Source organism: Hyperoodon ampullatus, assembly GCF_949752795.1.
Source record: "Hyperoodon ampullatus genome assembly, chromosome: 6".
NCBI classification, from domain to species: Eukaryota; Metazoa; Chordata; class Mammalia; order Artiodactyla; family Ziphiidae; genus Hyperoodon; species Hyperoodon ampullatus.
In genome coordinates, this window is record NC_136919.1 from 39,169,228 (window position 1) to 39,192,564 (window position 23,337).

At 39.6% G+C, this 23,337-nt stretch overlaps 1 protein-coding gene across 1 annotated transcript in view; it reads left to right on the top strand.

Moving 5' to 3' along the window:
* Positions 1-23,337, top strand: part of HSD17B3 (hydroxysteroid 17-beta dehydrogenase 3) — a gene marked incomplete at its 5' end in the record, with an annotated part of 46,378 nt that overhangs the window by 21,167 nt on the left and 1,874 nt on the right. The window contains 7 exons of the mRNA XM_079706440.1: positions 968-1,075; positions 2,311-2,378; positions 3,620-3,655; positions 6,523-6,557; positions 7,635-7,716; positions 8,328-8,393; positions 11,620-11,769. Coding sequence (XP_079562566.1) covers positions 968-1,075; positions 2,311-2,378; positions 3,620-3,655; positions 6,523-6,557; positions 7,635-7,716; positions 8,328-8,393; positions 11,620-11,769 — 545 coding nt within the window. The remainder of the gene's footprint in view (positions 1-967; positions 1,076-2,310; positions 2,379-3,619; positions 3,656-6,522; positions 6,558-7,634; positions 7,717-8,327; positions 8,394-11,619; positions 11,770-23,337) is intronic.

Here is a 23,337-nt window from a genome sequence, read left to right on the forward strand (position 1 = left end):
GCTTTTGTTTTCTGTCTGGATATCAGAAATAACTTTGACCCAGGACTAGGACATTCTTCAGTGTTTCCCTTACAGTGCTAAATTGTACTTTTCATCATCCTTTTGAAAAGCAAGTAGTGTCTTTGAACTGCCCCCAAACTTTGCCTTAAGATCACTTGCCCCAGAAATATTGGGTCTAATTCCAGAGCTAAGCAGGCAGCAGTTGGGAGATCTGCCCATTGCTTTTATATCTAAGAGAGAGCTCCTGCACAGGGCAAGTTCACATAAAACAGTGGAAAGAGGATTGAACTTGGAGGGAGCAGAGTTTGGGTGCCCTTGGTCAAGCTAGTACGCTTCTCTGAGCCTTAATTTGCTCCTCTGAAAAATGGAGAAAATACCTACTTTACAAGGTTGTTGAGAGGGTTAAAAAATATATTGTGCATGTAAATGTTTTATAAATGCTAAAGTGTTGGACAAATACAAAGGGTTTCTGAGTGTATGTGACGAGGACCTGACACTCACTGAGCAGAGGCATTGCACTTTGCTCTTACAGCCCTTAGTCCAGGGGTCTGAAACTTGAGCATGCACCACAGTCACCCCGAGCACATGTGAAAACAGATCACCAGGCCAACTCCCAGGGTTTCCCGGTTCAGTAGGTCTGGGGTGGAGCCTGAGATTTTGTGTTTCTAACAAGTTCTCAGTGATGCTGATGCTGTGGTCTGTGGACCTTGCTTTGAGAACCACTGCATTAAATCTGTTATAATGTCTTTGTCACTGTAGTGACTTTTAGAATCACACAGAAACCATCATTCACAAATCTTTTAACACATCCCAGCATTTATCCGAGGCTATTTCCTGTTTCGCGTTAAGGTGATGGGCTTGTGCTCTTAAGTGTCTGTTCAGGTAGTATAGGAGCACTGGGAGAACATGGGCAAAAGGGGGATTTGGATTCCTGTTCATTAAAAAATAACTGTTGTCTCTAATGCAGAGTGGACGATAGGAAGTAGTGTGAAGATTATACAAGCAGATTTTACCAAAGATGACATCTATGAGTATATTAAAGAAAAACTTGAAGACTTAGAAATTGGAATTTTAGGTAAATAAATTACAAAATGCAAAGCTTGTTGTAATAAGTCAGTGAAACAATTATCTTAATGATACTTGATTATTCAATAGTAGCTTAAACTTAACCCATGACTGTAAGCTGTAGCATTAAACCAAATATTAAAGTTCAGTTCTTCAAGAGGAATTACTGGATTAACAAATTTGTATATGACTTTGGAATGTAGCAAATCTACATATTTCAATCTTCCCAACCATATTTCCTAGTATTAAAATATTTTTTGGGCTCCCCTGGTGGCACGGTGGTTGAGAGTCCGCCTGCCGATGCAGGGGACACGGGTTCGTGCCCCGGTCCGGGAAGATCCCACATGCCGCGGAGCGGCTGGGCCCGTGAGCCATGGCCGCTGAGCCTGCACGTCCGGAGCCTGTGCTCCGCAATGGGGAGAGGCCACAACAGTGAGAGGCCCGCGTACCGCAAAAAAAAAAAAAAAAATTTCTTTTTCTTTCACTGAACTGATATCGACATTTGGCAGGAAGAGGGAAACTTTGGCCTAAAGGAATTAGTTTAGCAAACAAACATCGCTGCAATTGATCCATGAAATAGTGAGTCAGTGTGGTTATCTGAGGACTGACTTTCTCATTTGGGAAATGAGATACAATTTTTTTCTGAGATAATTTATAGACAATCTGTTTTGTAACCACATCACAATACCGTGTTTGTATTGTACATATAAAGAAGATTTTGATTTCTAGAATAATTACATTTTTACTAATAAAAGTGTAAAACGTGTTGCAGGAAAACTGGAAAGAACAGATGAGCATGTAAAAGAGCTATGAATTTCTTGAAATCCTGACAGCCTGAGATAGCATCTTGGTATATATCCTTCCAGATACATACACACATATTTTCAAAATCAGGATTAAACTTACGTACTGTTTTGCAACATTAAAAAAAAAAAATCATACATCACTAATGTTCTCCCAGGTTTTTAAAGCTCTGAGCAGTCATAGTTTTGAATGACTCCACTGCATCCCACCACCATGATTCATTTTATGTGCATTATATTATAGGACCACAATTTCTTTCTCTCCAATTTCCTGTTATCAAATGATGTTGCAATGAACAACCTTGTATATAAATCTTTTGTACATGTTTCCTTGGAAAACTTCCCAAGAATTCCTGGGTTGAATATGACAATTTTTAAGGCTTTCAATAGACATTTGCCATGGGCTCTTCTGACATCTTTTTGTTTTGCCTCTTTTGGTCAGTCAACAATGTCGGCATGCTTCCAAACCTTCTCCCGCGTCATTTCCTTAACACACCGGATGACATCCAGGTAGGCCTATACTCTCCTGTGGATGTTTTCCTCTCATGTGGTCCTGAGCCCCCTGGCTGGTTAATCACCAGGGCCGGGAGGGGATAATGGGATTGTATTCTGTATTCCAGGTGGCTGACTGGAGGTCTCCCTTTCTTTTCGCCTGAGTACTTGATACACAGTCAAGGGTACCGCTGTTCATGACTATCTCTAGGATAAGGACATCTTCCCTCTTCTCCACACACCAAAATTTACCTATGCCAGTCTTTCGGGGCTCTGCACTTTCCTTTCTAAGAGGGTAATTCTGCCTAACAAATTCATAGCTTTGTATTCATGGCTTTCTTTGTCTTCCCAGGTAATAAGATTCGTTCCACTTTCAGTGTGATAGAAGCCCCTCGCACAGACTCTGTGGTTGGGGTTGTTGTCAGTTCAGCCAGCTTGACTCGGACCTATGACTGCCCTTGCTGGCCATGAGCAAATTTACTACGCATTTAACAGTCTTCGAAGGCACTATATTTCAACAGTTCCCCAGGCCCTGACCTTTGAAGTAATGGGGTTATAACAATTCTGAACAGGCTAGCATGCTTCTACTCCCCGATCCCACAAGTATTCCTAAGGTTCTGTGTAGGCCCCACGTCTACTGCATGGACAAATAATGCCAGATTGCTTGGACCCTGCTGAACATCCTCACGGGCCACACGTCTAACTCCACGGTCCCTGTTTCCGGCACAAGTTGGTGTCTCTCCATTAAGCAGGTTCCGTTCTTGCTTCTCTTTATTTATGTCTGCATTTGTACTTGTCTATGTGTCTGACCCTCTTTTCCTCTCTGTCTTGGGTGATTCTAGCAGTTTCTTTAACTGCCCTCTGTAGCCCGGAACCTGTATACCTTGTGTTATACAACCATTCACCTTTCTAATCTCTATGCTATTGTCTTCTAGACCACATATACTAACCTCCCTTCCTTCAGCTGGAAATTAACCATCTCCCTTTGAAAAACTGTTTCCGTATTCCTGCCGAAATTTTCAAGGAAACTCTTAATTGACTTCTATTCGAGATCATATTCTTATAGAATCATAGTGTGGATGTCAGATGTTTCCCCATTCTAGTGCATTCTGAATATCAACTAGGAGCCTGATTTGCAGGCTGAGGCAACCACTCAGACACACACTTTTGCCTGCTTCATGGTTGTTTAGCACTGAATACTTTTCAAGAGAATTTCTCAAATGATCTGGCTGATTCATGATTGTGATTATTTATTACAGAGCCTCATCCACTGTAACATCACCTCGGTAGTGAAGGTATGTGATCAATGTATGTGCTCAGTGCATTAAAATGTAGTAGCTGTTGGATTTGGCAACTCAGGAGAATTGGCCCCTTCCCTGTAGATGCAGAATTCTTTAAAATTGAACTGTACTTTAAAATTGAACTGAGAGACCATGTAGTAGCCTTTTAATTGTCTTGTCTGTTTTCATCAAGAAAATACAGTGGATTCACTCTCCCTAGCATCTGAATCCTTTTTCTGCATTCAGTTTTGTCATATGTCAGAACATATTAGGCCTGATGATGATGAAACTTATTCAGGATTCCAAAGCAACTTAAAACAAATTAGTATCTTCTTGTGATTTTAGTCTTTGTAAATAGAGGAAAGCTCACTCAGTTTGGAAAAAGGACAGAGGGTGTGGTTTGGATTTTATAGACTCTTGTTGTTCAAAAACTATTTGTTGAAGTGAAGTTCAAGTTCATATGTATTCTGATCCCAGATCAGTTACTGGACAGCACTGGGCATGCTATTTAGCCCCTTTGAACTTCAGATTCTTCATCTGCTATTAAAAGAGTATTGAACTAATTGATGTGTCAGGTGCCATTCAGCACTCAGGTCCTTTTATTAGAATTAACTGCATACACATTTATAGGCATGAGTACCACAAAGCTATCCTATGCTGTGTCTTTGTGTGAATAAGAAAAAGGGAGACAAATTGTCTGGGCAGACAATTTGGAGAAAGGTGCTGCTTAAGAGTGGACATAGCCCAATGCTTGGTGAGTAGATGATGCTTTTGTGTGAACACAATATTTCCCTTCCCTCTGAATGATGAGAGCCCTCTAAATGGCTTGTGAGTGAACCCTGGGCTTTCAGCCCACACTCACCCCCACAGCTGGGCACCTTGCTCAGTACACAAAATTCACAGCTGTGCCTGGCAGCCCTCATAACCACTCTGGATGGTCCAATGGAACTTCAGCAATGAATCAGATATGACTGATTTCATGGAACTGGGACCCTTATTGGGGAGCAGCAGGGGGCTGTCTCGTCTTCACAGCATGGACTGGCGGGGAGAACTGGTTTCCCAGAGGAAAATAGGTTCCTATCAACACAAAAAGAGGAGATGGATGTTGAACAGACCAAAAAAATTTTTTTTCCTGTGGCTGCAGTTGAGCTGACAAAAATTATTTTCATCATTGGTTGTTTTTTTTTTTTGTAAGTATACTAGTATTTTATAGTTTCCTGCTCAGTTTTTATTGGTACATACATTCTTTTTATGCTGAGCAATCAATGGCTTTTTAAAATCCCCAGCTGATGTAATTGAAGGTTTTATATGTTCCACTGTTGTCTGCAGTCTTACCACTAAAATCTTTCACATTAATGGATACATTGATCTTTCAGTCTTGGTCCATTTGATCACAGGGTTTCCCAAATGTATTTGACAACCCTCTGACTCTTTTAGCAGAGAAATGCTTTGATTTTCAAAAAAATTATTTTATATCTTTGTAGACACTAACTTCCTTAAGTAACAAAGAAAACAAATTGAAGTTTAGCTTCTAAGTATGCAATGCCCAAGTTGGCCACGCTGGTTGGAAGCATGACTAGTATCACTTAATTATTCCAAAGGAACCATCTGGAAACACTAGAGTTCTCTATCAAGGGCAGAGATGGGAGAATGAGTTTGAGGGCAAAGGGAACGTGGGATAAGAGACTAAATACTGGAACCTTTGAGACAGGGACCCACAAAGTCCAGTGTTGTATCTCTAATTGGGATCATTCACCCAGTCAGGCTTTTGGGAGACTGAGAAATGCTGTCCAACAATGCTCCAAGTATATCCTTAATGAAGTTGGGAGAAGCAAGGAAAGGGTGTTGACATGATCTAGTCCTCATCCATCTCTCACCTCCCTCAAAATCCAGGGTTTCAGAAGGCAGTCCAGTCTAGGAAGCTCTCCCTGCCGCTTCTCCAGAGCAGTGAAAACATTATCTGGAGGCTCCCAGGGATGAGCTTAGGGGCCTTCCTAGGAAATGCAGGGCCCCAGACAGCATGAAAAATTAGGCAAACTTGTCTTCTGGTCCCCAGTGTCCTCTATTTCTCTGCCTCTCCCCATCTGTTTGGATCCTCTCTGTCTCAAACCTGCTCCCAAGACAAGGCCTGATTCCACTCAATTGTACTTTCAAGAACATTTCAGTCCATGGGTTTGCCTCTTTCTTAATTCTTAAAATGGGTGCCTTAAAATTTGACATGAAAAGCTTTCTTAATGAAATATTTAAGCTCCAGAACCGTCAGGGAGGACTTCTTCCAGGGACAGTGGGTTGGGGTGGGGAAGGGATTTTTCAACGCTGTTGTAATTCCAACAGACCAGCAGACATGTTGTGTCTAGGGAGCTACTTCACAGACCACCTGCAGGCTGCCAATGAGGCTGCTGTTGAATTGAAGAGATGTCCTTCTCCATCTCATACCTTGTATGTGAGACACTCATGGACACTTGTTAGGTTTCCTGACAGTCCCCTAATTCTAACTCCTGTGTGAGTTTTGTAATGGCCAAACTACTTTTGCCTCTCTCCCAGAATGAAGGGTATCTGGGGAGCCTCAGTGTTGGTCCCACAGACATAAGCCAATTTCCATAGTTTTTCATTCCCTTCATTTTCCAGGAAGACTTCAGTTTTATGAAGAAGAAACCAGAGGCCTCTGAACTGTTTGCCATTTGTCTAAGTTGCCTTTTATGGATTCCAACCAGACTCTAGTGTTGTCAAAATTACTTCCAATGAGTGTCAGCAGATTTTCAAGGCCATCTGAGAGGATGAAGCTGTTTCTCCAGTTTCCTCCAGCACCTACTTCCTAAGTCCCCATGGCACATTGCTACATAGTTCCTTTGTCAGGGCTTAACTTTGCCCTTCTCTTATAGATGACGCAGCTGATTCTGAAACACATGGAATCAAGGTAAGGTCTTTCATTGGAAAAGCCATGGTCTGCCTGGCCTGGCAATCAGCTGACTTGAGGATCAGGGGGATAGGGTTCATCTGCTGCTGCTTTAACAAATGATAAAACTATGATGAAAGGACATGGAGATTATGGTTGGACCAGGCCAGCTTTGCAAGCAGATAAGCATATTTGCAGGTCAAATGTAGCATATACTGGAAGGAGGAAGAGAACAGCAGTTTCAGCAGACATTGTGTTAAAAAAATTAACTCACAGTGAGTATAAAAGAAACTTCAGAAGTTGGCCTGAGACCAAGACCATCTCTTTGTTATTATGCATTTCAGCTCTTATCAGAATGAATACTCCAGTTTTGGGGTAAAAATCACCACCCCATCAGTGTCTCTATTTATTCCATGTTTTAAATCACTCTATTACAATGCCCATTTGGGAGCTGGTTTTTCTCAGGTGGTATTCACTAAAAGCAAATGGTTAATAGTTTTATCTTACCTAGAGAAAGAAGGGGCTTGGCCTTGTATTCCTATTTGCAGTTTCTTGATTTTTCTGGATTGAATCCATCTAGTTGGGAAGGATTAAGGATATTGAATTTCAAAAGGGTAAGTAAGAATCCCAGAGACTTGTGTAGGAGTGCCTGTGTGAGCAGATGATGGACTGTCAAATTCCACCCAAGACAGGATTCTGCATATGACATCTGTCCTGTTGTGGGTCATCTTTATGAGTCAGAAGGGACCTTGAGCTCATGTGGTCACATTTGAGAGAGAAGGATCACTTCCCCCTTGAGTCTTGTCTGAGCTGAGTTGGTTCTTTGCATTTTGGTGGTGGATCTTTGCTGTAGCAGAGCCCCTGTTTCCAGTCACAAGCTCTTGAAGTCAACTGACTGCAGAGTGGCATCACAGTGTGGTGTAGTTCATGACTGAGGTGAAGTTCCACTCACAGTTCTTGAAAGCAGAACACTTAGCACACATGGAAACCTAGAGAGGATGGAAGTTTCCCAGCGTTCACATGAGCCCCTTTATTTTTTTCCTTCTCAAGGTGTAATCAGGCAGCAAAGCAATTGAAACTTTGTTTCTTGCCCTTTAGGCGGAAAGGTCTCATCTTGAACATATCTTCCGGGGCGGCCCTCTTTCCCTGGCCTCTGTACTCCACATATTCGGCTTCCAAGGTGAGTGACAGGTATAGTCCAAGCCTCCTTCTCCTTCTTCCTTTTGTTTTTCCCATTTAGCATTTTCCTTTGGATCATCTGGCAAGGCGATGGACTGATTTGCCTAGAGGCACTCTCTAGCTAGTATCTGGGTGCAAATTGGAAAAAGATGCTGCCCCTGGGCTGATGAAGCCTTACAGCAGCACAGCCGGGCAAGCGCAGCCCCCATGGAATTCCAGCTCCCACTCACTTCCTTGCCTGTGAGCCCTGCGCTCCTCTGGCTAGCAAGTAACATTGTAGTTTCCTTCCATCCCAGAGGCCTCATCAGGTGTCCTCTTGCCCTAGCCATAAAACAAATCTTTGGAACTGTGGGTGCTCTAGACAAGGCAGAGCTTCCCCCGGGAAGGGTATCTATATGCAGTGGCCCTAGGTATGTATTTATTACAAAACTTATGTTCCTTCTCATTGTGGGAGCTCTTCCCAGACCAAGAAATGAAGTTCTAACTCACATCAAGACAAACTGCTGCATTTTAAGGTGAAGAAGATAAGCTCCCTGTGGTGTCCTTTGAAATCTGAGTGAATTGGCTCTGACAGAGAATCAAGTCCTTAGGTGTTTCTCCTTCTTGCTCCAGGCTTTTGTGTGCACATTTTCCAAGGCACTGCAAGCAGAATATAAAGAGAAAGGAATCATTATCCAGGTGAGGTCAACAGTTCTGAGTCCGTGGGAATGGGAACTCTGGATCCTCATGGAGCCTGGGCCACTGCTTCCTGCAGGACAGGCTGTGCATGTGTGACCAGGAGAGGGGGTCTGGCTGACACCATGTGAATTCCTATGACCATAGAGGTGGCAACGGAGCCACCGTGGTTCTGCCTGCTGCTGCCCTCACCATGCTCTGGGTGCTGGAGAAGGAAATGGGGTGGGATGAGTGAGTGCTCAGAAACACTTGCTACCCAATGCTGCATCAGGACAGAAATAGGTTCTTGTCTAAGCATCCTTTACTCTCCGACCTAGAGAGAGGAGACAGGCTCATGTGGGAGGAATTGTGGAGAAGGAACAAAAGAAAACTGGACACTTGGTCCATGTTGGAAGAGGGGAGAGGGTGCTTCACTTGGGGGCTGTTCATCTGTGATGGAACATAGAGATCTCCACTCTTTGGTTCTTGAGCACTTGGGGAAGAGGCGCTCTGCTCTCCATTTCCCCTACAATGGCAGAGTGGTCATGGAGTTGACCTTGTCCTAACTGTAAACAAAGCTGGGTTGTCACTGCTGTCTGTAGGCTGAGCAATAGGACCTGCTTCCTTCAGCAACACAATTAACTCTAAATGGTTTCTGGAACCTGGAATAAACAGTTTACAGAGGTTTTTGGTTAACTGTTTGGGAAGAAGTTCGATGACGTACTATTAGGAATGAAAAAGGCACACTCCGTTATATTTTTAAAATTACTGCTGCACATACTGATTTTCAATTAAAATACCCAGGTGAGAGTATCTCAGTATAAATTAACCAGCAACAGGATGAAGCTTATTCAACAGGCAGATATGAGTTAATAGTAGGAGCTTTGTAAATAACATCAGATTCCCAGTTGTAGTGAGTGATTGTAACAGACTTGTCACTAGACTACAGTCCCATCCTCTGCCCTGCTGAACTAAAGTCTCACCTAAAAGAGACTCTTCCCTTCTATCCATTCTCCAACTCCCAGGTGAGGACGGATTCCTTTTGCAACAGCTCCACCTTATATATGCTAAGTTTTCTGCAGTAAAAAAATAATCCCTAGGGCTTCCCTGGTGGCGCAATGGGTTGAGAGTCCGCCTGCTGATGCAGGGGACACGGGCTCATGCCCCGGTCCAGGAAGATCCCACATGCCGCGGAGCGGCTAGGCCCGTGAGCCATGGCTGCTGAGCCTGCGCGTCCGGAGCCTGTGCTCCGCAACGGGAGAGGCCACAACAGTGAGAGGCCCGCGTACCGCAAAAAAAAAAAAAAAAAAAAAAAAAAAAATCCCTAAAATCTCATTGGCTTAAAACCACAAAGATTTATTTCTCATTCATGCTACACATTCACTGTGAACTGTCAGAGGGGAGTAGCTCACTGTAGTGACGCAGGGACCCAGGCTGATGGAGCAGCCGCCATCTTGGATATTGTCAGTTGACATGTCAAAGAAAAAGTGGCAGAAGAGTAGCCCCCATTCGCTGCAACTAGAGAAAGCCTGTGCACAGCAACAAAGACCTAACGGAGCCAAAAAAAAAGTCACATGTCACTTTTGCTCATACTCATTGGTCAGATCTGGTCACATGGTCCCACCCAACCATAGGGACCCGGGAGGTGCAATTCTATCATGTGTCTGGAAGAAAGAAGAACTAGAAATATTTGGTGAACAACACTAAATATTAGTGTTGAGTATCAAGTCTTAGCATCATCTCGATCTTGATAATTGAGGGCTAGAGATGCTGTAGCTGCTAAGTTAGTGGGTTCTGTGGGGCAGAAGGTGTGGGAGGAGGTGAGGAAGGGGGAGGGAGCCCCTTCCCTCATGCAGAAGCCTCGGAGCTGCTCCAAGTCCTGGAAGAGACGCTGTGACATTCTGAAAACCAGCTGGTCTCTCCAAACACGCATGTAATTGGTGCTGAATAAATATTTGTAAAATTCCTGAGGAAGTATGTACTGTACTCTTGGGTTTGATTTTCAAATCCCAGTGCTGCCATTTATCATCTGAGTGTTTTGGACAGCCTGCTTAAACTCTGTGAGCTTGTTTCCCCATCTGTAAAAAGAGGTTTATAATAGCTGCTTCTCTGGGTTACTGTGAAGATCTAATGAATAAATAAGTATGCAAATTTAACCAATATTTATTGAGCCCTTGTTTTATACATAAAGGTGTTTTGTCAACCAAAACTCACTGTAAGGATGGAAACACTTTTTATTATTTCCCTATCTGAAAACTGGGTTTGAAAATACAAGCTTCTTATATTTTTCTAAGAATACACTTTGAGATCTTTGGAAGAAAAGTGTTATGCAAATTAATAACTGCATTCATTTCCATGAGAACCAATTGAATTGAATTGACTGACATACATTGGATTAAATTATGAAAACGTAATTTCAAGTGTGATGAGGAAAAAAAAAGTGATGTGACAAAAATTTCAAAGGTGATGTGAAGAAAAAGAAAACAAGCATGGATATTTTTTCTTTTCCCTAAAGATGCCAAGGCCTCTGTGTCTGGGAATAAAGTAAGAAACACCATTATGAAACCTCATGCCAGGCCACAGGGTGGTGAGACCACCAGTGGAAACATGGTATTGGGTTTTCAGGGTACAGTGTGCTGTTGTTTATTTTTCTTACCATGACAGGAAAGATTATGAGGTATGTGCCACTCCTGGCTCCTAACCGAAGTGTGAAAGTGGGAATCCAAAGTACCTGAAAATGCTCCAATTTGGTTATATGTGTTAGAAATAAACTTCTGTGATAGGGTTACCAGATAAAACACAGGACATCCAGTTAAATTTGAATTTCAGATAACAAATAATCTTTTGAGAATAAGTATATCCCATGCAATACTTGGGATATAATTAAACTGAAAATTTTTCCATTGTTTATCTTCAAATATAACTGGGTGTCCTGCATTTTCACTTTCTAAGTTGGGGAACCGTGCTGTAAGACAGAGCTCCTCATTCACCCTGTGTGCATTTGAACCACTTGGTGTTGTGTGGCTAAGGCCTCATCCTGAGTTAGTTGCCACGTTAAGCCAGAAACTGGCCTTTTTGATTCCCAGCTCTGTGCTCGTTCTATACCTTTAACTGTTCTATTATCATATAGTATCCTGAGACTTTTTAGGGGGAGAACAGAGTTGAAACATGAAGGGATGGTAAAATGGGTATTAGTTTCTCAGGGCTGGGCAGACTGCTCCCGTGTTACAGTCTTTATTTCCCATTGTAGGTGCTCACCCCATATGCTGTTTCAACCCCGATGACGAAGTATCTAAATACCAACATGATAACCAAGACTGCTGATGAGTTTGTTAAAGAATCACTGAATTATGTCACGATTGGAGACGAAACCTGTGGCTGCCTCGCCCATGAAATCTTGGTAATTGATAACTTCTCCTTTCTTGAAGCAAGAGAGGACAGACAAGCAGGGGGCCCTAGCAGGGCTTAGCCAGCTCTTCCTTGCTGTTGGAGCTTTCAGCCATTCTCGGTCACGCAAGGATAGTGATGCCAGAGGTATGCTGCTGAGGGTAATCCAGCCTGTGAAAAGGTGTATCTAGCAAGGGGAAGGAGAAGCTGAAGCGCTGGGTGCCCAGCCTATAGATAACTCTGAAGTTGGCAAATCTCACCCTTGGCTGCCTCACCTCTGACCTCAGAAAGAAAGGCGGCTCCCAGAGCTTTGTGAAGGTCAGGCCAAAACACAGGGTGCTTCCCTGTAGGGGCTGTCGATGTCCTTGGCCCTCTGTGCCAGTAAATGTTTAACTATCCAGGAAAAAACCAAAAATAAAACAAAACACCTTGATTTGTAGCGTTTGCTGATTTCCATGACTGATGTTAAGCTACCAGTGTGTTGTCACTGCACATGAATTCAGGAGGAGAGCTCACAATTGGCTCTCGTGAGAAAGTACAAGCTGGTTCCTGTACACCACGGACTTCATCAAACATGGAAATAAAGTCTGAAGTATATGGCACGAGGAGTTCTTACCATCCCTGGGCTGCTTTTAGGAAAAAACACAAACGTGAAACAAAGGTAGACTTGAGTTTCACACTAATACTGAAAACAAACAAACAGTGTCAGGGTAGTTCTGTTTCCATCATCACCAAAGAATTTTAGACAGATCTTTACCTTCCCTTCATATGTCAACTTTCTCCTCTGCCTCATATGTTTTTCTACCATGGGAATTAGGCTTCTTTATTTCTCTCTTTCTCTCTCTGATGCTAGAGAGATTCATGGGTCACTGCACTAAATCCTCCCAAAGCATTCAGCTGTCTCCTGGGACTCAGTACTGAGACTCTGGCAAGAGATACTGAATTGTCTTAGCTGATTACTTGCTACTTTTACTGTAGAATCTCAACAATGTGCAGAATCACCATTTGAGCACACAGTGCAAAGTGGACAAGCAGAAAGAATATAAGATCTTTATTTTGCCTATTGCTGATCTGGTTTTTCTTCAGACCACTACTTGCTGCGTGGCACGAAAACAAATTAGTGGAATGTCTAATGAGTTTAAACTTAGCTTGATCTGATAATCTAAACTGTCCATTTAAGAAATATGCTGTCCATTATTTAGAGAAAAATGTTCAGTCTTGCCTGAGTGTCCCTTCTTCTGGCCTCTCTCACTAAAATGACACTGGGGAGAGTCCCTATGATCTCCTGCTGGTCCTTAAGTGTGTGTGGCTGGTGTCCCTAATCTAGCTGATGGTTGCTCACCTTGCTGGTTTATGTCTGTGGGGGGTGTGGGGATAACTCCTTCTGTCCTTTTGGCTAGGCCAATGCATTCCCCAGCAACTGACGGCTGAACATGCCTGAATCTCTGCTACCTCCCTCATCCAGCTAGAGGCCAGCTGTCCATCTGCAGCTTTGGTTCACAGAGGCCCTCTGGCTCTCTACTCTGCATCAGCACCAATTTGAACCTGAGGGATGCTGGAAAACCAAGTCTCAGCACTTACCTCGCCACGCTGAGATAATATTCTGTGGCTGAACTCCAGAAGAGTGGAGGCAATAAACCCTCCTTTGCTGCCATTACTTATTTATCACACTTTCTTATCCTTCATCCCAGGCCCCCAGCCCTCCAGTGTAAGCTCAGAGGACACACATATCAGAGGACACACATCTGGCCACGTCTTCCTCTTTCTCTCTTGTACCTCCCACCATCTTCAGGGCAGAAAATGTACAGGCTTTTTGTATGCTTTCCCAGGGTCACATCTTGTTCATCTCAGAGGGATTTAGGTAGCTCCAGTGGATAAGACATCCTCTCCTCCCCTTAGCAGAACTCTATACTTCTAGTCCTCCAGGATATTGATGTTTTAAATGGAATCCATTAGCATTTAGAAAATGTTTTCTTGAGACAATAGCATGACTTGCAAGACTATTGTCTTGCTACATACATACTTTAATTCAATTCTAGATGTCAAAAGTTGAATTTTTTTTTTTTTTACTTTTCTCTTTGATTTCTTATGTAACAAATGCTAATCTCTACTGGTCAACAGATGCCAAAAACAGTAGGAAAAAGTCTTTGTGCCGGGTGAAGCAAAAGAGAAAACAAAGGAAAACACATAAATCATTAAAACCATTAAAACCAATTTTGAATTTGCCAGGGTTTAGAAAGATCGTTGAATCTAAAGTTATGGGTAATCGAGTGGAATCAACCAGTAAACAAGCAAGTCTTCCATTTCAAAGAGGTGAGGCAAAGACAGGATGCTCTCTACCCTCAAGGAGTTTTGGGGCAGCAGTTGAGGTGGGACTGGAGCCTCTACCTAAGAATCCGTGTGGAACTTGGGGCTTCATAGTTACCTCATTTGATTCTCCTAAACATCTTGTGAGACAGAACATTTGGCTCCCCTTTTACATTGAGGAAACCAAAGCTCAGAGCTGGATCAGATCAGATGAAGCTCAGATGGATCAGATGGCCCAAGACCACCTGGCTGGTAAAGGTGATGCAAGGGTTTAAGTCCATTTTTGCCTGATGCCAAACCTTTTCTGTTTCCTTCTACATGGCGTCTCCAGGTTGGAAGAAGGTAGATAAAGATGGGGATGGGAGAGGGGGCCTTTTAAAACATTTTCGGGGGACCTGGGGTTTCAGTTAATTTTATTTATGGCTGACTTCAGTACGCCAAAACATTTAGTTCAAGACAAAGCTAATGGAAGGGCTCGACTTTGATGTGAAATTAAAAAAGCTCTGTCTGGGAGAAAAAGGAAGTTCTTGAAGATGTTGCATTGATTCATAGACTTGGCCAGTGGAAGAAGAGCTCTACTTTGGCTCCCAGGAACCACCTTTAGTTTCCTGCTTTGGGATACCTCAGAGGACTGCAAAAATCTGAAGGTTCAAGCTGCCTACAAGGCTCAGGTTTTCCTCTAGTTGAACTTCTGTTGTTTTGTAGGTAGATTGAGGAATGTTGGATTAACCGGATCACACTGTGGACAAAATGATTACTTCTGGGGGCCTGGACCTGCCTTATAGGACACAAGTGTAATTTGAGGGCAAGAACCTTCCAAGGCCTGTACCTCTTGCCTGAAAAGCATTAGGTATTTGTGCCTCAACTTGAGGCTTCCCCGCCTTTTCAAAGCAAATACTCCATGATGATAATTTACACCTTGCTATGACTCATTTCCATTCATTAACTCTTTAAAAGAATTTTTTTCTTCCAGTTTTATTGAGATATAATTGACATACAGCATTCTAGAAGTTTAAGGTGTACATCAAAATGATGTGACTTACATGAAATGATTACCACAATAAGTTTAGTGAACATTCATCATCTCATATGGATACAAAGTTAAGGAAATAAAAAATTTTTTTTCGTTTGATGAGACCTCTTAGGATTTACTCTCTTAACAACTTTCGTATATAACATACAACAGTGTTAACTGTATTTATCATGTTGTACACTGCTTCCCTAGTACCTTTTTATCTTTTAACTGGAAGTTTGTACCTTTTGACTGCCTTCATTCACTTCCCACTCCCCCAATGACCCACGCCATACCCTCATCTTTGGTAACCACAAATCTGATCTCTTTTTCTATGTGTTTGTTTGTTTGTTTTTGAAGAATAATTGACTTACAATTTTATGTTAGTTCCTGTTACACAACATAGTGATTAGATACTTCTGTACATTTTAACATGATCACCATGATAAGTCTAAATTTGATTTCTCACCCATACAAAGATATTACATAATTATTGACTATATTCCCCACACTGTACATTTCATGCCTGTGACTCAATTGTTTTGCAACTGTAAGTTTGTACCTCTTAATCTCCCTTGTCTATTTCTCGCCTCCCCACACCATCCTCCCCTCTGACAACCACTGTTTGTTCTCTGGATCTATGTTTATGTTTTGTTATGTTTGTTCATTTGTTTTGTTTTTTAGATTCCACATATAAGTGAAATCATACAGTATTTGTCTTCCTGTCTGACTTATTTTACATAGCATAATACCCTTTAGGTCCACCTATATTGCCACAAATAGCAAAATTTCATTCATTTTTATGGCTGGGTAATATTATATATATTATACATAAATTATTACATATACTAATTATTAATATACAAATTATTACAATTAATTATAAATTATATTACATATATATATCACATCTTCTTTATCCATTCATCTATGGATGGGCACTTGGGTTGCTACCATATCTTGGTTACTGTAATGGTACTGCAATGAACATAAGGGTGCATATATCTTTTCAAATTAGTGTTTTCATTTTCTTCAGATAAATACCCAGGAATGGAATGGCTGGATGGTTTGGTAGTTCTATTTTTAATTTTTTGAGGACTCTCCATACTGTTTTCTATAGCATATGAGTGTTCCCGGTTCTCCACATCCTTGTCAGCTCTTGTTACTTGTTTTTTTCATAATAGTCATTCTGACAAGTGTGAGCTGCTATCTCATTGTGGTTTTGATTTGCATTTCCCTGATGATTGGTGACGCTGAGCATCTTTTCATGTGCCTGTTGGACATCTGTATGTCTTCTTCGGGAAAATGTCTATTTGAATCCTCTGCCCATTTTTTTCTTTTTAATTTTTAATTTTTTATTAATTAATTTTTTATTGGAGTATAGCTGATTTACAATGTTGTGTTAGTTTTTGTTGTACAGCAAAGTGAGTCAGTTATACATACACATATATCCACTCTTTTTTAGATCCTATTCCCATATAGATCATTACAGAGTATTGAATAGGGTTCCCTGGGCTATTCAGTAGGTTCTCATTAGTTATCTATTCTATATATAGTAGTGTGTATATGTCAATTCCAATCTCCCAATTTATTTCTCCCCTTATTATTGCCCCTGGTAACCACAAGTTTTTTTTTTTTTAACACCTGTGACTCAACTTCTGTTTTGTAAATAGGTTCGTTTGTACCATTTCTTTAGATTCCACATATAAGTGATATCCTATGATATTTATCTTTCTCTGACTGACTTCACTCAGTATGACAATCTCTAGGTCCATCCAGGTCACTGCAAATGGCATTATTTCATTCTTTTATATGGCTGAGTAATATTCCATTGTATGTATGTACCACATCTTCTTTATCCATTCCTCTGTTGAGGCATTTAGGTTGCTTCCATGTCCTGGCTTCTGCCCATTTTAAAATCAAGTTGTTTGGTTTTTTGATGTCAAGTTGTATGTGTTCTTTGTGTATTTTGGATGTCAACCCCTTATCAGATAAATCTTTTGGAACTATCTTCTCCCATTCAGTAGGTGACCTTTTTGCTTTGTTGATAGTTTCCTTAGCTGTGCAAAACTTTTTAGTTTGATGTAGTCCCATTTGTTTATTTTTGCTTTTGTTTCCCTTGCCTGTGCAAAAGTATTATTAAGACTGATGTCAAAGAGCATATTGCCTATGTTTTCTCCTAGAAATTTTATGGTTTCAGGTCTTACATTTAAGTCTTTAATCCACTTTGAATTTAATTTTGTGCGTGATGTGAGAAAGTAGTTCAGTTTGATTCTTTTGCATGTAGTTGTCCAGTTTTCCCAACCCCATTTATTGAAGAGGTTGTCTTTTCTTCATTGTATATTCTTTTCTCCTTTGTTGTAGATTTATTGCACATATAAGTGTCAGTTCATTTCTCAGTTCTCTATTCTGTTCCATTGATCTATGTGTCTGTTTTTGTGACAGTACCATGCTGTTTTGATTATAGTAGCTTTATAGTATAGTTTGAAATTAGGTAGCATGATACTTCTAGCTTTGTTCTTCTTTTTCAAAATTGTTTTGGCTATTCAAGATCTTTTTTGTTTCCATGAAAATTTTAGAATTATTTGTTCTACTTCTTTGAAAAAATGCCATTGGTATTTTGATAGAGATTGCACTGAACCTGTAGATTGTTTGGGTAGTATGGTCACTTTAACAATGTTAATTCTTCCAATCCATGAGCATGTTATATCTTTCCATCTCTTTGTGTCATCTTCAATTTCTTTCATTAGTGTCCTAGTTTTCTGAGTACAGAAATACCTTAGTTAAAAGGTATTTTATTTATTTTTTTGATGTGATGGTAAATGGGATTGTTTTCCTAATTTATCATTCTGATAGTTTGTTGCTAGTGTATAGAAATAAAAGATTTTTCTTGTATTCTTTTTCATAGTATTTCTGTATATTAATTTTGTATCCTGAAACTTTACTGGATTCATTGGTGAGTTCTAGTAGCTTGCCTGGATCTCTTTAGAATTTGCTATGTATAGTATCATGTCATCTGCAAACAGTGATAGTTTTACTTCATCCTTTCCAACTTGGATTCCTGTTGATTCTTTTTCTTATCTGATTGCTGTGGCTAGGACTTCCACTAATATGTTGAATAAAAGTGATGAGAATGGACATCCTTTTCTTGTTCTGACCTTAGAGGAAATGCTTTCAGATTTTCCTCATTGAGTATGATGTTAGCTGTGGCCTTGTCATATATGGCCTTTATTATGTTGAGGTATGTTCCCTTTATACCCACTTTGTTGAGAGGTTTTATCATAAATGGATGTTAAATTTTGTCTAAAGCATTTTCCACATCTATTGAGATGATTATATGATTTTATTCTTGAATTTGTTAATATGGTGTATCACATTGATTGATTTGTGGATATTGAACCATCCTAGCATCCCCGGGATAAATCCCATTTGATCATGATTGTATAATCTTTTTAATGTATTGCTGAATTTGCTAATATTTTGTTGAGACATTTTGTATCTATGTTCATCAGTGATATTAGCCTGTAATTTTCTTTTTTGTGCGTGATATCTTTGTCTGGTTTTGGTATCAGAGTGATGCTGGCCTCATAGAATGAGTTTGGAAGTGCTCCCTCCTCTGCAATTTTTTTTTGGAATAGTTGGAGAAGGATAGGTGTTAATTCTCTAAATGTTTGGTAGAATTCACTTGTGAAGCCATCTTGTCCTGGACCTTTGTTTATTGGGAATTTTTATTTTTTAATTAAAAAAATTTTATTGAAGTATAGTTGATTTACAATGTTGTATTAATTTCTGGTTTATAGCAAAGTGATTCAGTTTTATACATATGTATTCAGTTATATATATATATATACATATATATATATACATATATATTCTTTTTCATAGTCTTCTCCATTATGGTTTATCACAAGGTATTGAATATAGTTCCCTGTGCTATACAGTAGGACCTTATTATTTATCTATTTCGCATATAGTAGTTTGTATCTGCTAATCCCAAACTTCTAATTTATCTCCCTCCCCCTTGCTATCCCCTTTGGTAACCATAAGTTTGTTTTCTACATCTGTGAGTTTATTTTTATTTTGTAAATAAGTTCATTTTTTTCACTTTTCTAAGATTCCACATATAAGTGATATCATATGGTATTTGTCTTTCTCTGTCTGACTTACTTCTCTTAGTAGGATAATCTGTAGGTCCATTCATGTTGCTGCAGATGGCATTATTTCTTTTTTTTTATGGCTGAGTTATACACACACACACACACACACACACACACACATATACCACATCCTCTTTACCTATTCATCTGTCAATAGACATTTAGGTGCTTCCATATCTTGGCTATTGTAAATAGTGATAACTGTGAACATTGGGGTGTATGTATCTTTTCAAATTAAAGTTTTCTCCAGATATATTCCCATGAGTGGAATTGCTGGATCATAGGGTAACTCTATTTTTAGTTTTTTAAAGACAATCCATACTGTTTTCCATAGTGGCTGCACCAATTTACATTCCTACCCACAGTGTAGGAAGGTTCCCTTTTCTCCACACCCTCTCCAGTATTTATTATTTGTAGACCTTTTAATGATGGCCATTCTGATTGGTGTGAGGTGATACCTCATTGTAGTTTTGATTTGCATTTCTCTAATAATTAGTGATGTTGAGCATCTTTGGCCATCTGTATATCTTCTTTGGAAAAATGTCTATTTAGGTCTTCTGCCTATTTTTTGATTGGGCTTTTTTTTTTTGTTATTGAGTTATATGAGCTGTTTGTGTATTTTGGAAATAAAGCCCTTATTGGTTGCATTGTTTGAAAATATTTTCTCCCAGTTCATAGGTTGTCTTTTTGTTTTGTTTATGGTTTCCTTTGCTGTGCAAAACCTTATACATTTGATTAGGTCCCATTTATTTATTTTTGCTTTTATTTCTATTGCCTTGGGAGATATTGGGAATTTTTTGATTACTGATTCAACTTCATTATGGAAATTGGTCTGTTTATATTTTCTATTTCTTCCTGGTTCAGTCTTGGGAGATTGTACATTTCTAGTAATTTGTCCAATTCTTCTTGGTTGTTAATTTTATTGGCATATAATTGTTCATAGTAATATCTTATGATCTTTTGTATTTCTGAGGTGTTGGTTGTAACTTTTCCTTTTTCATTTCTGATTTTATTGATTTGGGTTCTCTCTTTTTTTCTTGATGAGTGTGGCTAAAGTTTTATCAATTTTATCTTTTGAAAGAAACAGATCTTACTTTCACTGATATTTTCTGTTGGTTTAAAAATTTTTTTAGTCTCTATTTCATTTATGTCTGCTCTGATCTTTATTATTTCTTTCCTTATAGTAACTTTGGGTTTTGGTTGTTCTCTTTTTTCAGTTCCATAGGTGTAAGGTTAGATTATTTATTTGAGATTTTCCTTGTTTCCTGAGGTAGGCTTGTATCACTATAAACTTCCCCATTAGAACTGCTTTTGTTGTGTCTCATAGATTATGCATCATTCTGTTTTTGTTTTCATTTGTCTCCAGGCAGTTTTTGATTTCTTCAGTGACCCACTAGTTTTTTAGTGACATATTGTTTAGCCTCCACGTGTTTGTGTTTCTTGCAGTATTTTCTTGTTGATTACTAGTCTTATAGTGTTGTGGTTGGAAAATATGCTTACTATGACTTCAGTCTTCTTAAATTTCCTGAGACTTGTTTTGTGGCCTAGCATGTAATCTATCCTGAAGAATGTTCCATGTGCAGTTGAAAAGAATGTGTATTTTGCTGCTTTGGGAGGGAATGTTCTATATATACATATTAAGTTCATCTGTTCTACTGTGTCATTTAAGGCCTGTGTTTCCTTGTTGATTTTCTGTCTGGATGGCCTGTCCATTGATGTAAGTGTGTTGTTAAGTTCCCCTACTATTATTGTGTTACTGTCAATTTCTGCCTTTATGTCTGTTAATATTTATGTACATATGTGCTCCTATGTAAGGTGCACATATATTTACAATAGTTATATCTTCTTCTTGGATTGATCTCTTGATTATTATATAATGTTCTACTTTTTCTCTTATTACAGTCTCTGTTTTAAAGTGTATTTTTCCTTTTTTTTTTTAAATTGGAGTATAGTTGTTTTACAACATTGTGTATTTTTTCTGATGTATGTTTTGTACCCTGGCTTTCTTTTGATTTCCATTTGCACGGAATATCTTTTTCCATTCCCTCACTTTCAGTCTGTATGTGTCTTTAATTAATTAATTAATTTGTCTGCACTGTGTGGCTTGTAGGATCCTAGTTCCCCAACCAGGGATTGAACCTAGGCCCGTGGCAGTGAAAGTGCTGAGTCCTAACCACTGGCCCACCAAGGAATTCCGTGTATGTGTCTTTAGATCTGAAGTGAGTCTCTTGTAGGCAGCATATATACTGGGCTTGTTTTTGTATCCTTTCAGCCACTCTATGTGTTTTGATTGGAGCATTTAATCCATTTACATTTCAAGTAATTATTGATATGTATGTTCTTTTTGCCATTTTGTTAATTGTAATTGAGTTGTTTTTGTAGTTCTTTATTGTTCCTTCCTACTTCTTTTTCTTGCTTTCCTTGTGATTTGATGATTATCTTTAGTGTTATATTTTGATTCCTTTTTCTTTTGTGTGAACATATCTATTATAGGTTTTTGGTTTGTGGTTACCATGAGGTTTATATATAGCAATCTCTATATATCCATGATTGTTTTAAATTAATGATCTATTAAGTTTGAACACATTTTAACAATCCTGTATTTTTACTCCCTGCTCTTCATATTTACTGTTTTTGACATTATAATTTTCATCTTTTTGTTCTGTTTATCCCTTAACTGCTTATTGTGGATATAGATGATTTTACTACTTTTGTTTTTTAACCTTCCTCCTGTCTTTATATTTGGCTTATTTACTACCTTTACTCTATGTTTGACTTTACTGATGAGATTTTTTCCTTTCATACTTTTCATATTTCTATTTGTGGCCTTTTCTTTTCTGCCTAGGGAAGAAGTCCCTTTAACATTTCTTGTAAAGCTGGTTTCATGGTGTTGAACTCTTAGATTTTGCTTGTCTGTAAAACCTTTTTACTCACCTTCAAATCTGAATGAAAACCTTGCCAGGTAGAGTATTCTTCATTGTAGGTTTTTCCCTTTCTTCACTTTCAATACACTGTGCCACTCTCTTCTGGCCTGCAGAAAAGTCAGCTGTTAGTCTTTTGGGAGTCCCCTTCTATGTAACTGTTGCCTTTCCTTTGTGGCTTTTAATATTCTCTCTTTATTTTTACTATTTTAATTACCATGTGTCTTGGTGTGGTCCTCTTTGTGTTCATCATGTTTGGGACTCTCTGTGCTTCCTGGACCTGGATATCTGTTTCCTTTCCCAGATCAGGGAAGTTTTCAGCTCTTATGTCTTCAAATATCTTCTCTGTTCCCTTCTCTTTCTCTTCTCCTGCTGTGACCCTTGTGATGCTAATGTTAGTACTCTTGATGTCACAGAGGTCTCTTAAACTGTTCTCATTTTTAAAAATTCTTTTTTCTTTTTTCTGTTCAGCTTCAGTAATTTCCACTACTATGTCATCCAGTTTGCTGATACATTTTTCTGTATCATCTAATCTACTGATTCCTTCTACTGTATTTTTATTACAGTCATTGTATTCTTTAGCGCTGTTTGGTTCTTTATATTTTCTAACTCTTTTTAAAAAAACTTCGAACTTCTCACTCATTCATCTTACACCATTCTTCTCCTGAGTTCTTTGAGCATCTTTCTGATCATTACCTTGAACTCTTTATCAGATAGATTGCTTATCTCCACTTCACTTAGTTCTTTTTCTGGGGTTTTATCTTGTTGCTTCATTTGGAACATATTCCTCTGTTGCCTTATTGTGCCTAATTTACTGTTTTTATTTCTGTGTATCTGGTAGGATGGTTACATTTCCTGATCTTGGAGAAGTGGTCTTTTGTGGGAGATGTCCTATGTATCCCAGAAGTGTACTCCCCTCTGGTCAACAGAGCTATATGCTCTAGGAGTGCCCCCATGTGGACTGTGCAGGCTCTTCTGTCATGGCGGGCTGATTACTGTGGGTGGTCTGGTAGGCTAGGTTGGCCTCCAGTTCTGTCTTTTGCGGAGGCTACTGACCACTGGTGGGTGGGACTGGGTCTTTAGGTGGCTGGCTATGGAGCCCCAGGGGGTCCTGGGGCTAGTGCTGGCTCACTGGTGTGTGGGACAGACTTCAGGGTGGCTGGTTACAAGGCTTGGGATCCCGA